This window comes from Patella vulgata, chromosome 2, assembly GCF_932274485.2.
Source record: "Patella vulgata chromosome 2, xgPatVulg1.2, whole genome shotgun sequence".
Classification (NCBI taxonomy): Eukaryota; Metazoa; Mollusca; class Gastropoda; family Patellidae; genus Patella; species Patella vulgata.
In genome coordinates this window covers 48,075,750-48,091,743 of record NC_065880.2, presented here as the reverse complement: position 1 = coordinate 48,091,743, position 15,994 = coordinate 48,075,750, and the positions used below count along the sequence as shown (strand labels likewise).

At 37.8% G+C, this 15,994-nt stretch overlaps 1 protein-coding gene across 5 annotated transcripts; it reads left to right on the top strand.

Annotated features, from left to right (window-relative positions):
* The first annotated feature begins 41 nt into the window (after window positions 1-41).
* LOC126810809 (uncharacterized) lies at window positions 42-10,560 on the top strand. 5 transcript variants are annotated; one of them, XR_007675299.2, is made up of 5 exons: window positions 42-60; window positions 6,565-6,834; window positions 7,028-7,153; window positions 7,495-7,588; window positions 7,829-8,241. XR_007675299.2 is itself a non-coding variant. In XM_050536092.2 (5 exons), exons 1-5 carry the CDS (start codon window positions 1,925-1,927, stop codon window positions 8,241-8,243), a joined length of 993 nt encoding a protein of 330 aa, XP_050392049.1. In that variant the 5' UTR covers window positions 1,646-1,924; the 3' UTR covers window positions 8,244-10,560. The 5 variants fall into 5 exon arrangements, 2 of the variants coding, with proteins under 2 accessions (XP_050392049.1, XP_050392048.1); XM_050536092.2 differs by lacking the exon at window positions 42-60 and adding an exon at window positions 1,646-2,015 and having other exon boundaries at window positions 7,498-7,588; window positions 7,829-10,560; XM_050536091.2 differs by lacking the exon at window positions 42-60 and adding an exon at window positions 1,646-2,015 and having other exon boundaries at window positions 7,829-10,560.
* The last annotated feature ends 5,434 nt before the right edge of the window (window positions 10,561-15,994 follow it).

Genomic DNA, 15,994 nt, shown 5'->3' with positions numbered 1-15,994 from the left:
GTTGGTGATGTTTGGAGTTTCCTCTATTGTTGATATTTGATATAAAGGAATTCTAATAAGGTAACAAAAATTTTGACTGAATGATAGTGAACTTGAAAAATAAATGTACAAAATTTGAAAAATAAGCAAGTATTAACCTCAATGTAATCTCCAAATATTACAAATATCCAAAACAAAAATGTACTCTTGAGTTGATATTTTTTCTTTGATGTTAAAGAAAACAAGTTATAATATATAATGAATAAGCTATTTTAACAATTATCATTACCTTAATTACATCTTTTAATCGGCAGAGCAGTTCATTGTTGATTAGTTGGGGGGTCATAATTTTAAGGGTTATAAAACTTGTAGTCGAAATGGGGGCGAACCCTTCCAGAACAAAAACCATAAACAATGTGTATAATTAACCTCTTAAGATTGGGAAACCTTTTGTTAAGAACTGATGGGTCTGGCGTGTGGCCTCCCGACGTCTGTTAGCTCAAAACCTGTAAGATAATTAAATGAGTTTAAGACTCAATTTTTAATTTTGATTATAGAATTACTCGACTGTTGCAATGAACAATGGGTCAAGTAGCAGAAGATACGGTCAAATTGTATCGAATTTAAAGAATGATTCAATCTTCGAACAGAACAAGCATTCATGGGGTTGACCCACCAACGTGCTTCTGTTTTCTTTTCGCATATATTACTTAATTCTTTTGTTCACATGAATGAAGAAAAATAATGACATGTTGCGTGACACAATATGGCAGGGTGTCTTTGTTACTGCTTATTTGTATCGAAGGTCAACCTCTATATTATGTAACAACGTTCTAATATGGACGTTTTGGACATTTGTCAGAACATTATGTTGCATTTGTATTCATTTTTCGGAAACATTTTTTATTTGAAGCATTATTAAGAATATAATGATAAGCCACTATCCCTAACTGTATATTATGCCCATTGCTCAAGATTTGCTTTGTTATATATTTAAACATATAAAGACAGTAGATATTTTCTTAGATTGTCAAGAATTAGTTATTCAAACTTAAATCGTTAAAGTGAAAATGAAGTTCTGGGTTTTGTAATTAAGTGGTACAGCTTTTGCTTAAATGATTTCAGCCAGTTGTTATCGATGTTCAAAGTGAACAAAATTCTTAACTTGAAAAACGAGATACACCTTTTCATAAGATATTAGTTATATTGTCTTAAACAAAAACTGGGCCCAAGAAAGAAAGTTTCGACGGCATTATGACTCTGGACAGGATACGATAAGTTAATGTATGTAATAATATGTCGATCGTAGTTTTTGTCCTGATACTATATTACCCTTTGTATTTATAAACTTTATGGCGCGAAATTCGATTAACGATCAAGGGTTTAATCCTATTAATGTTTGATTATGCTATTTAGATAACAGTTACTGATAATTATCACCCTAAATCTTAAATAAACATAATAATTGGTCTACGATTAAAACGGTAGACGCCATAAAGGTGTAACGCGTCTTCGCACATTTTCGGTCACATAAAATAAATACTTTTACGGACACATGGGTGCATGGACGGTTGTGAACTTACCGCTGGGGTAGACAAGGCAGCTGTTTAGCTCTCTTCCCTGATTGGCTCTTTTCTCATGTTAAAGGTCATATCACTGTGGTTCGCGCTCGTCAAACATCTCGTGCTGGAAGGCAGACGACAGATGTACTACGAACCACAAAGAAGGGGTTAAAGTTGTCTTTTTACTGTTAATAAGTTTTGGAAGTGTTTTGGACATAACTGCAAAAGAATTTTGTTCCGTATTCATCGTTATGGAGTAAGAGACCTGCGTGGTACCATCTTCATAGGCTTGTAAGGAATATCACAAAGACAGTGCCACGCGCCTTACCGAAACCTTACGCGTGCCAGAACGGATGCTGCAGATGAAAGGCAGCTGAGGATTTATGTTTATGACGTTTCAGAAGTTGATCAAAATGGCATGGACAGCGATTGTATTGTTGATGTTCTTAATATTGGCCGATGTTAAAGCCCAAGGTAATGTATAACGCTTATATACTTATGTTATGCATTCTGTAAATAGTCTGAAGGAAATATGTATTTGACTTTTACAGTCCTATTTTAATGCCAAGTTGGCTTTCGGCAAAAATAAAGGATTTAACAATAACATTTATTTTCATAGGACTGTCATGCATTTTTGCAAGGGGTAATTACTGTCATTTCAGGTACATATTTTGGCAGTTAAGAAAACGTCATTTCTAACGTTCAGTTGCTTGTTGGATGTTGAAAGATGTTTTTTCGTGGTTTAAAATAGAATGTTCTTGTTTACACATTCTGTTATACTACGCGGTTAACTTGACCCATAAAACGACTGAATTTGTTCAATAATAAATTCTTTTGTCGTTCGCTCATCAAGACAAATATTGATTCGAAAACATGTAATACAGATTTATAAAGTCATAACGGACATGTATTTGAAGACCCCAAACTTTGGAGTTGGGTTGGTCGCGTGCATGCCATCAGGCGACATGATTATGTCTTTGAAGTTCTTAAACAAGTTGAGTGTAAGGCTGTACATATATTATATTTAAAAGACCATGCGTGGTGTACAAATGTTAATTAGTTCTTTTACTTCATTCATGATGTTTCGATATCCAGGTTAATACTAATTAGATAAAAAAAAAACATTTTAACAAGAAAATGTCAATGACCGTGAGGTATAAGATAAGGTAAGATAAGATTTTATTGTATCGAAACATCCATTGAGGACAGCATACAATATAAACATATGTACATGTCATAAATAACAATATGTGATATTTGGCCAAAAAACAAAAACAAAAAAAAAAACAACACAAAAAAAAACGCAGGTGCATTTTCAAGAATGAAACAAAAGTAAGGTCTGATAAATGATGATTTATTGATGAAAAAGTTGATTCTTAGGAGATTTGATCAGACTATCGCAAATGCATAGACATCAACAAAATGCCCACACAAGTGCTTATCGTTTGGGGAAAGACCAAGTTCAATGGTTTTAAATCTTGTATTGTTTAGTGTATATTTTGTAAATGAAATATTTTCAACTACCATACGCCAGCTGTCGATCTTATCCATGTCTTTATTTTAACACACAACCGAGTACTGAAAGATAACCCCCAGGCTAAAGAAATCAAAATACTCTAAGGTATTTTTTTTCTCCAGTTTACCATATTATATTATACCTCTTTATAGCGTAGCAACTGAACCATGATATAAAGGCTATTTTATAGTTTGGAAATTTCAACACATTTCTCTGCGCCCCGGGGCAACGAGAGAATAATGATATAGAACTTTATTTACAACTGTTTTGTCATTAATCAACGAACTTAAAGGCCACCCCCTAATAACAATTACTCATAACACACGACATGATGGTGTCAATAGTTACAATATCTCTATTTTTTACCCAACAAATCCATAAAATGGCGACATTAAGATGAGTCATGTCAACGATTTAATATTAACAAGTAATGAGTTTGCTGCCGATTGGTCAAGTGTGTTTCTTGACGTAATAAGTTGATTTTTTTTAAAATCAAAACTGTATTGAAATTGGAAGATAAGTGTCATTTTTGTTGACACCTCAAATGATCAATTTCCATATGATTGATTGGAAATAATATTTTCGTTTGCATACCATTTACTCCATCTGCTGATGGTTGTTGGGTTAAGGAATTGCTCATTGCAATGAGCTAATGTAAAAATGTAAAATGAATATTATGCTAAAGCAATGGATGGAATATCTTTGAAATGATATTAAATCACTATTAAATGAAACTTGTTGGTAAATTTTGTGTTGCCTGAATATTATCTGGAGTGTCAATAAAGAAACCTGGAAACGCGGTCGACATACTTGCTGAGTGGAAATTTGAAACTTCCTTATCAAGTTACAAATTGTATGTAGAAAGCAGGTTAAAGTGTAATGGGTAAGAGACCTTTTATAGCAGTGATGCAAGATACATCTACACTAAAATCTTTACCAGATGTCAACTTCTCAAACTTCTGTTTATCATCATCAAAACTCTGAACTTTTCATTAACAGTTTCCGGCATTTGCTTAAAACATATGATTAAATTACAGCTTGAGTTGTAGCCACGCAAATGAAAAAAAAATGCTTTAGCTTATACGGTGAAGTTACAAATGTTGGCCCAGTAACCCGCTTGACACATAAAAATATTTCTGAAAGGATGACGGAATGAATGAAACCAGTAACTTGATATTTCCACCGACGTAAATATAGAGCAATGCTTGATTTTATTTTAAGAGAGAAAATTTCACTATTAGTTTCTTTATAATATTTGATGGAATTTCACGAAATGAACTTGTTTGGCATTCTTTCAAAATCGAAAAATAATTAATTTAACCATCACTGTCTTTTGGAAGAAGCCAGTATTGACCATATCAACGGAGGTCACATATAATTCAATTTTCTCCAAATTAGAAGAGTGGTTATTATTAACATGTGCAAGGCAGGCCGGCAGTTTATTGAATTTAGACAGTGTTCAATATGTTACTGTGATGTTGAATGGTTTTCAAACAATGGCAATCCATAGCAGACTGCCATCTGTTCTCCTGTTACTATTAATAGACCAACACCCCATCAACCGTTCTTGAATGGACGTATTGAAGAACTGGAGTTGGGTTCGTGAAGTTTTATAGTAATAAAATATACGAACTGGGAATGTCATGGGTCGGTTTTCAATCAAAATTAGCAACAGTTAAAGCTTCAAAATGTATAGCATTGCTTATCTTCTGTGTGTAGCAGTTCTTTTGTGGTGCCCCAAACGAGTTTCAGAAAGAATGTTTGTTTTCTAATAGACAGTGTAGCACTAACTGCCAACAAAACCACAAACAATACAGACAACCCGACATGTCAGTGAGTGACCGAGCTCTTTACAACAACAAAAAGTATGATTCTAAATGATTCATGAAGTAGCAATCTAATCACAATGTCAGAATGAATACAACAGTATAAAGCACACAACGTGACAAGGGACATCTCTCTCAGAGATTGGGGGTTAGATGGCCGAATAGTTAGCGCGTGCGCGCTGTATCATAAGGTCTGCCGTTGGGTCAACTGGCATGGTTTCGATTCCCCGGTTGTACGTGACAAGGAGTAGGGCGCCTGTTCAACCTCGTGGATTTTCTCCGGGTCCCTCGGTTTCCTCTCACTGCTAAAGACCCCTTAGCGCAAAGCGAATTATTGAAATAAAATTGAATCATGTGTAAGTCCCGAAATGACCTAGTTTGTGTCGAGTGGAGGTTACCCTCTCTCTCTCTCTCTCGCTCAGAAATAAACCCAAAGAACTGTTGTCAGGTATTCCGGAAATAATACAGACACACCTTCTAATGAACTATTGTTGTCAAGTGTTCCGGAAAGAATAAACACACGCCTTCTAATGAACTGGCCAGTGTATTATGAATGTAACCAAGTCCAACGAAATTTAGAATGCATAATTACAAAGTGTATAAAATTATAGGAACATAGGCCTACTTTCGAAAAAAACGGGTGTCAGTGTTGACCTAATTAATCAGACATTAAAATACATTAGAAGGGACACTAGATATCACTTATTAATAGCTGTTGGACTCTCGTATCCAAAACGGGTATGGTGTTTCCAATGTGTCATCTTTAAAATTCACTGTGTGCATTCAAGCAGATTTCTTTTCTTTACTGAATCCAGTTTTTATCACATTTTCTTATTATACGAAGGTATAATACACGCCCTTGTATTTTAGAGAGAATGTATGATGACCTGAACTCTCAAGCAACGTGGGTTACTTTGCACAATGCAAGTATCATATTGCAAGATGTTTATAAATTTGAATAACTTTTTGAAGAGGTTTTTAATGGTGTCGTATTCATTATCCACAATAATAACGTAAGATATAATATAGGATGAAAACCGTGGGAATATATTAGAATATGCAATTCAGGTATCTTTTATTAGGTTAACAAATAAATCTAGAAATCTTGACGCCTTTATGTAATTATATATACGGTCTTTGGGTTAGACGTCTTAATGTTTTTTTCTAGCTTATGTGAAATGTTGGAGAAATACTAGAATATTTATGTGTATCTACTTAGATATGCATGTTGATACGTAAACTGATTGTACCCGTTTCCTCTTAAGTCACCTTAACCTAGCAGTTTTCTCATGTATATTTGTAATTTCTGAGCATGTGCGTGTACACGTCTTCAACCAGTACATGTTATGTTTTTCTCCTGAAGAATTTAGTAGCATAAAATAAAAGGAAGAGTTGTTCTATGTTAGATGTGCTTGCGTCATTTAAACATTTGCAAAGATAAAACCAAAAGAATTTATCTATCCAGAAACACATTTTGGAGAACCAGAATTTGTAGTATATTTTGATTAGCTGTATATTAGCTCTATTCCCAGCCGTCGTTTGGGGTCAGAATTACGTCTTGTTAAACGTGTGTTTAAAATATACGTATACTAAAGATTTACAACACCCCACTCAAACATGATTTAGTCTGCATAATTGTATGGTAATTTGTAACCTTTCATACATTTATATATTTTTGTAGATTTTACTAAAACAGAATGTTTGTCTGGAAAAGAAGAAACGGATATTGAGATCGAATGTCCGGTTAATATGAAAATCGCAGTTGAGCAAGCCATATATGGAAGAAATAAATGGGAGTCGTGCAAACATACTATTGGTGATTGTACAGAAAATATCGACATTTTTCAATCTTGTCAAGGCCAAGAAAAATGTAGTATCCAGTTAAATAAAACGTATTCACCAAAGTGTGGATATGCAACATTCTTACGAGTCTTGTTCGACTGTGTATCAGGTAAGCTGGCGGTGATATATTACCAGTATATTAATGTTAAATTAGTTAGAATCTGTGGTATAATCCACGATTTTAGATCTAATTATTATAATCTTAAACGTAATCACTATCAGCTGGAGCGTTTTAATTGCTGTTTTTATTAAGCTGATTCTATTTCCATGCATGTTCTGTATTATATGCTTCTATTTCGCAGGCACTGTCACCTCATCACGAGAATATATTCCATCGCCGCCTACAGAAACAAGACTGTCGTCACCGCCTGTTGCCATTAGAGACGACAGCCCGAGTAGAACTCCTGATCAAGTTTCTAATACCGAAGGTAAGACTCCCTCTATTCAATCTTAAACTAAACAGAATGGATATATAATGATTTGAGTGAAAAATCTATGGCGGATGAAATATCTGTTACAAAACTAATTGCACGAAACTTGTCCTAAGTTGTTACAATAATTGATGCAGTACACCCATCCACGAATGAATATTACATTGCAGTATCTCTTGAGATATCAGAAGATACTCAGCAGACAGGTCTCGAGCTCCCCAGGGCATATCTGGTTTTCCGTGAAATACGAGTTCTCCTAAATGCAATATTTATCTTGTCTTAAAAAGCTATTTTTGTAAGTTACCGTGTCTGATATGATTGTGTATTTTTATTTTAAGAAGCTGGTTTAATAGCTGGTTGTGTGATAGCTGTTATTATTACAACTATAATGTTACTTTTTGCTATCTACCTGGTTGTTAAACGACTCGTCAAGTAAGTTTTCTTTGTCTTCAATAAAACCAGACGAACCTATTAAAGTTGACTCAGCTGGGTATGTCATGGGGTAAACATTGAGGGTGCCTTGTATTGTTGTGTTGATGTATTTGGCGCAGGATTAATTATGAAATTAACACTTTTAACCCGTGCAAAGCCGAGCAACTAAAAAATATGAACAATCACCCGGCAGTCATCCCCAAAATTTGCCACAATGACTATGTGAATTTTATTTTACAGATCTCCCCCTGGTGATTTTGAGAAAGGACCAGATGGAACACCAAGACCTAAACCAGATATTGTAATATTCGACTTCTGTTTCTGTGGTAGTAATTCACATCCAGACAAACCAAGACCTGTTGCTGATCAGAATCAAAATATTCAAAATTCCGCACCTTTGCGTATTTCCGACCGTCCTGTGCCGATTGGAGAAGTAACAGTGGCTAATATCGATGAATTCAGACACGAGAACGAAGAGACAATAACGGCATCCGTTTCTAATGATACGGCCTACACAGTCCTTGATGCAGCGTCACCAAGCGTCATTGCTGAAGTCCAACCTCATCGGACTCCGCGAAGGCACCAACAGATTCCAACAGACAGTGCCAACACGGCAATTGGATTACCCAACACAAACTCAGTCACTGCGTGCTGATAATCTCGCTAACAGCAACATTCGTACTAAAGAACAATAAAACACAAACGTTTTTATAATAACAACTCAGTTCGCATCATCCATTTATATCAGCGTACGACTTCATGGCCGGCCATAATGATATTAACAGACCGCCATAACACTCATCTGAATAAGTACTTTTCCATATTCGTCGTATAAACTTTAAATCAATTCATATGAATACGTGGGTTTGTATTTAGCGTTACGTGATACGTTTGTGTTCGGATGATGACATTTGCATTTGCTCATACATATTACATAAATGTAGTCATACATTAATCATGTTTCATCGACGAGATTGATATATCAAGTTATCATTTGTATTTTTTTAAAAAAAAAAACTATGTAGGTATGTTATTTAAAATAATATCCTCTGAACGTGTGCTTGGTGTGAAGTGAAACCAGTGTATATAATTGTGTAAATGTCTACGTCATGTCTCCAAGAGATGCATAATAATTATTATTATTATTATTTACTATTTATTCTCTGGTATTGCTCATAAATATCAGCCCCAACCTTTACTCTGATTATAGATTGAGGTTTTATGTTATAATGAACCATTTCTTTGTCTTCCCTTTATTTTCTTTCTTTGACTCTGTATCTTTTACAGGTTATTCTTTAGAAACATCTGTTCTCGGCAAAGATCAATTTTGATATGTTAAAATAAATATATTAATATTAAAATATGTATTAAAATGTCTTGTTATAGATACATTATGTAAGATTTAGATAAAGAGCTAAGATATAATAGTTGAAAAATATATAATGAAAAGGGAATATAATGAAAATTTAAGTCAAATTACCCTATTGAGAGCGAAGTTATGACTCTTTGAAGTTTTGATAATAGCGCAGTCTGGATTTTTATATGCCCACATTTCCACGTGGACGTATTTTGTGGTCGCCTTTGTCCGTTCGTCCGCCCACAATTTGTTTGTGGACATTATCCGATTTGGGCAAAACTTAAAATAGAAGTCAGTCTTCCAAAGATCTCGGTTCCTTTCGAAATTGGCATGTATCGGACCGTCACTTCATGGATTATGGCCCCTGATTGTACGAAACTTCGCGTTTTTAGCTTGTTGACACTCTAGATGTCAAAATTTTCAACCATTTTTGATGAAACTTAGAATGTATGTTTATAACCCATCTTGGTTCCCTTCGATATTAGTGCATATCGGGTCGTAATTTCCTGGATTATGGCCCCTGATTGTACGAAAAATCGCGTTTTTATCGTGTGGTCCCTCTAGAGGTTCGAATTTCGTAAAAATCGGACCGAAACTGTCAGATAAAATGGCTGCTCCTCGTACGCAAATAGTGTAAAAGTATGGTATATCAAGGTTGTGGAACCTCTAGATGTCACAATTTTGATGAAACTTTAAATTTATCTTTTTATCACAAAGATCTCGGTTCCTTTCGATAATCGCACATATCGGAACGTAACTTCCAGGATTATGGCCCCTGTTTGTTCGAAAAATCACATTTTTAGCTTGTGGACCCTATATTCAATTTTAAAACCCGTCAATATATCACCGTTACACCCTAATGATGGTTGAGTTCGAATTTCTTAAAAGTTTGATCAAACCTGCCCGACAAAATTGCTGCCCCCTGTACGCGAATAGTGTAAAAGTATGTAATACCAAGGTTGTGGACCCTCTAGAAGTCAAAATTTTAATCCGATCTTGATGAAATTTAAAATATGTTTAAATCCAAAAGATCCGGATTCATTTCGATATTCGTGCATATCGGACTATAACTTCGTGGATTATGGCCCCTGATTGTACAAAAAATCGCAATTGTTTTTTTTAGCTTTTTCTCTGCCCATCTCTTTCAAAATGTGGGCGTATCTTTCATGGCAACCGCTGGTTATTGCTACCGTTGTTACAATAATAAGCAAAGTCCCAATTATCGATTTGTATACGCCTACATGTCCGGACGATATAGCTGCTGTGGGCGTATGCTTCGTTGTCTGGCAACCTATCTTTTAATTAAATTATCAAATAGCGATCGTGTATCAATCTATTAAAATTCACAGCCATTTAATTTGAGGGCAAAAGAAAGACCATATTCCTGAAGCAATGGCCCAAGAAATACCTCTCTGAAAACTTGGGTTTTTGACTGAGCGTGCCTATTCTCATCGACCAATCAAATCTCTCCCGAGTACAGTAGAATTAAGGGAATTTGCATAATGGGGGTGACCTCTTTAAAAAAAAAAAAACGTTAGTATACTAAGCAGCAAAAGAAACGTCGGGTTGGAATGTTACTCTGAATAGATTCATTGCATAAAACTTGCCAAATGTTTTTATTGTATATTTGTGACCACATCTCCAACTTTACCTGAGCAATAAGGCTCCTTCCCAAACACAGAATTGAACCCAGGAAATGTTCTCAAAAACGCAACCTGACTTCTTAGATGGTAATGTGTAACTCATGCTGCACGTGCTGTTCATCTGGACCAGCCCTATAAAATGCACCCCCATACCTGGTCGAATCATTCACACTACAACGTCAGCGGCATGCCACGACTCACGACAGCTCAGAGGAACAAGGCGATTGGAACCAGGAGCTTTGAAGACTCGATGCTGGCCACACTGCTCAAGCCGTTGCCAATCACTTCCAGGTCAATGTTCGGACCATCTACGGCTTCAGCAACGCTTTCGGGCCACCAACACCACAGATGATCGCCCCGAACTGGTAGACCAAGGCTTACCACATGGCTACAAGAGCGCCATGTTGTGCGACAGCACGTGCAGAATCCCTTCACACAGGCATCTGAGACAGCACGTCAGACAGTGGGAACACACGGAAGACCCATCAGTACCGATACAATCCGCCGACGTTTCACCGGAGAGAACATCCATTGCCGTAGACATTATCGTGGACCGATCCTCGCCATCGGCGTGAACGTCTATCGTTTGCCCAACAACACCAGGACTGGCGACACAGGCAATGGAAAACTGTTCTGTTCACAGATGAGTCAGTATTGCGTATCAGCTGCAGATGGCAGGACCAGAATATGGCGTCGACGTGGCCAACGTTATTCTGACCAATGTGTCATGGAACGAGACTCATGGGGCGGTCCAAACATAACGATTTGGGGTGAAATCGGCCTGAACCAGAGAGTGGGTCCTGTGGTGTTTCAAAATCTTGGTCCAGGGAGAGGAGGCGGCTCTCAGACCCCACGTCATACCACATTTCGCACGTCATCGAAACAACGTTTTTCCAGCATGGCAAAGCCCGTGGCCACACCGCCAGAGTTACTCGGGACTTTCTGCAGCAGAACGGTGTCAACGTTATGCACTGGCCAGATCTTAGTCCGGACTTAAACCCGATTGAACATCTTTGGGATGAAATTCAGAGGAGACTGCATAACGTCGTACCGAGACCAAACACAGCCGATGGATTGCGCCAGGCTTTTCTGAGTGTGTGGTTCCAGATGCCAATGGCGTTCAACAATCGTCTGGTCCCTCCCTATACAGACGCTGCGCTGCTGTTATTGGCACTCGCGGTGGACACACCAGATACTGATGTATAGACTGTGTACAGACTCTAAACCTTCTCGTAATTTCTTGGAATTGTGACGAATTAATCACTAATGTGTCAACATTCTGTTCACAAAAAATTGAAATTGCTTTGATTCACTTAGTAAGTCGTTTCTAGAATGATTTGATTAAAGTGCCTCTCTGATTTTGAAATCGTACTGAGTTTTTTTGGGTTTTTTTTTTTTGCTGTTTAGTATATTTGTTAGTGTTGATCTCAAGAAATTTTTACCCTTGGATATACCGGTATATATACTCTTCAAAAAGGTAGGGGATATTGAAATGTAAATACCTATGCAGGTTGTAATATGATAAATAGTCATGGACACTTGACATGCTTTGAGAGTATGTTCACAGATGAAGAACTTATCGCCCCAACAGAACCACTGAGCTGCAAGTGCGACACGCAATAGCGCCATACACGTGGGAGGGGTTCATTGTCAAATTTGACACTTTAAGGAAGGGTTGACGAAAACTGCCGCGTGATGGTTTATCCTATATATGCTTGCTTTCCTATCGGTTCTTGCATAAGATTTACTGTTTAGCGTATATTTGCTTTAGTGTGTTACGTTTAATTTGCAATGAGACGTCTTCAACATGATGAACGTCTACGTGCTATTAGCATGCTTCAAATGGGTTCTACACAGCGAGCAGTAGCCAACATGCTTAATGTGTCACAGTCTGTGATCAGCAGACTGTGGAACCGGTACCAACAAACACACAATCAGCTTTCTGTAAACTTGTACTGAGTTACACCCCAAACGATTATAAATCGGCTACATGCAGCCCATTTGCATGCGCGACCGCGTGTTGTGCCTCCATTAACTCGCCAGCACATGGCAAACAGGCGTCAATGGTGTAGGCAGCGTAGAAATTGGGGTAATCGTAGATGAGTCCAGATTTTCTCTGGATTTCACCGATAGGCTTGCTCGCGTTTGGAGGCGTGTAAATGAGCGCCATGCTAACGTTAACGTCAGACAGCATGACAGATTCGGACATGGGGAGGAATCACCATGACTGGCAGAACGGACTTGCATATTGTTCAAGGAAGGGTCACTGGTGTGTACTACCGTGACCACATCCTGGCACCGATAGTTCTGCCCTTTGTTCAACGCGCAGGTCGACGTTTCATCGTTAAGATGATAATGCCCGTGCCCACCGCGCTAGTGTCGTGAAGAAAGCTTGCCGCTTATAGAAAGAAGTTTTCAAAATGACTTCGTTTGATGAGTATGTAGAATTTTCATTGCAAAGATTTCCTTTGTTTAAAGAACATCGGATAAACTAGAAAGAAAAACAGTTTCAGACATCCAAATCTTTGTGGGTGATGCTATTTCTAACCCGAGAACTTGAAAGTAGTTCCAATGGCGAACTTGGTCATACAGCCGAGGCTAGATGTAGGGTACTGGAGGCTGCTGAGGTTTGCCGAATCTGGTTACCTCTAATAAAAACAGCAGTGCATTTCCGCAGTTTTTTTTTGTTTCTGAATATCCCCTAGTTTTTTTTGAAGAGTATAAATTCTATATAATCGTGTCTGTACCAACATTAATTATTACTGTCTACATTTAAGTATTTTTATCAAAAAAGCACACGTCAAAAAACTGTTAAGTCGTATTTCTATCCAGTTTGATAAAACACAATACGTAACATGACATTGACAGTCCTTCTCTCTGATCTGGGGTCTTCCCTAAAACTTCGTACAGTTGATTAAATGTATTTAAAGATGGTGAAAATATTGTTCGTTTGCTGTGTTGATAAAAAGATTCCACGTGCGGCGATTACCCAATGTGTACGTTGTAGCTAATTTGGATACCCTCGTTTGTCACACAATTAGATTTTTCTGCTATGCACTGGTTACGTAATATATTTCGCGCGTTATGACGTAATGTATCCGCGATTGACATTATATACCTTTATAACTGGTTAATACAGAATCATTTTCAATTTTTTTTATAATTCTGCGGTTAAAAACTCCAGTCTCTTGCGCGAATGAACGTTCCTTCGGTAATATGAAACGAATTAAATCAACTCGTAAGTAATGCCAATCGTCAATGATAGTTTTCCAGGTAACAAAACACACAGCCTCAACGTGTGATCCTTGAATATAGCCTGCTGTAAAACGTCCCTTAATTAGAGAATTGGAATAATAAAGTGCAATATCTCCAGAAGTAATTATCAGAAATTGGATGATAAACGTCTCTTAGTGTGATCGCACGTTATTATGGACAGCGGAGAACAAGGCTTGAAAACCACCTAATTTTGTGCATCCGCCATCAAATCGCGGTTCTCTTATAAATATCTGCACAGTTATAGATTGTCGTGATTTTCTTCAGCGTCGTAATTCCCCTGCCCACCGGCAAAGGGATAGCAAGATTTTCTTTGTGCTGCAATCACCTCGTGCGTGGGGTTGGATGGCCGAATGGTTAGCACACGCGCGCTCTATCATACGGTCTGTCATTGAGTTAACTGGCGGGGTTTCGATTCCCCGGTTGTACGTGACAAGGAGTAGGGTCGCCTGTCCAACCTCGTGGGTTTTCTCCGGGTCCTCCGGTTTCCTCCAACTGCTAAAGACCCCTACTCGCTAGCGAATTATTGAAATAAAATTGAACCACGTGTTAGTCCCGAAATGACCTAGTTTGTGTCGAGTGGACGTTAAACCCCATTTTTCTCTCTCTATCTCTCTCCGGTTTCCTCCCACTGCTGAAGACCCCTACACGCAAGCGAAATATTGAAATAAAATTAAACCATATGTTAGTCCCGAAATGACCTTGTTTGTGTCGAGAGGACGTTAAACCCCATTTCTCTCTCTCTCTCTCTTTGTGATGCAAAATTCGGGAGTGGGGTTTTCGTCAATTCAGCCACCCTCTCTGTCTCTGCCCCTAGTCGCGACCCCTCCTCCACGTGATCCGTGTTGCTTATTTGTCATCGTAAAATCTAATAAATCGAGAATCTGAAACATGAATTAATTGTACCTGAATGGACAGCCCGGATCCCAACTCGACCAACTCTCAAGTGTCTGGATCCAGTGTGGATCAGGCACGTTCTTGGCTAATTGATGCTGAGACCTCTTGCTGGTTTTAGTTTGTGTATGTTGTTTTTTTTTGTTTTTTTTTTATGGACAAGGATTTGGTTCTCTCGCGAGTAGTGAGATTTTCTCTCTTAAAATAGCTCAGAATGGTCATTTAGAGGGTCAAAATTCCAAAATTTTAGTGCGGGCTCGGGGGCCCCGTATCTTGCTCCAACAGTTGCAAAACCTTACAAAATCGACTTTTAATACTAGATAATATTATATTGTGTTTGAAATGCATTCCAGAATACATTTATAACACAATCGTTTAATATGCTTTCGTATTAGTGACACTAAGAAGCCCATCGAATTAACGCAATATCTAATACCAAAGCGTTAATTACATCTGGAGTACGAGCACTGGCTGAAACTTTTTAAGCCTTAACAGGATAGATCAATTCGATTGAAACAATATTTTGCCACCAATAAGTACAATCATTGAATGAGTCATAGACATAAGAACTGCATGTTTAGTGTTATTATTGTCTTTGTGAACTTACTCATTGAAATCACCATAAATGGACAAAACTGGCTAACTTCAACACGTGGTCTCCATTTTAGGAGATGACGCCCCTACCTTTTCCTTGAGTGAATTAAATTATTAATCCTTATAAACAAGCGGGTTGCGTAATTTAAGGGTGGCAGAGAGGGCCTTGGCAGTGACCGCACGTCCTGGAAGAAAACATTACCCCGGAGCATGACATGGTGATGGTTGATCGACGATTGACCACTCGGCATATTGCCGACGGTTCAGCACATTATTGCCAATGAGTTAGGAATGACAAAAGTTTCTGCAAGATAGGTGCCAAAGCTTTTGAGTACGGACCAGAAACGGTTTAGATTCCTGACTGTCCGTGACAATCTGCGCCGTTTTAAAGCAGATCCTGGTCATTTTTATGCCAGATTTGTAACCATATAGGTGAAACTTGTTTCCAAAAATGAAAAAGGAACTAGCCGGATGTCATTTGCCTAGTACTGACGACGCCATGTCAGCTGTAAATGACATTTTCAGGGTGACTGAAGAAATTTTCTTCGTAACCGGCATCCAGCAAAACTGCCGCACTAGTGCTGTGCATTGTCAATATACTTGGCGGATGCTCGATTGTACGTTCCGAATTGAATTCTGTCAAAC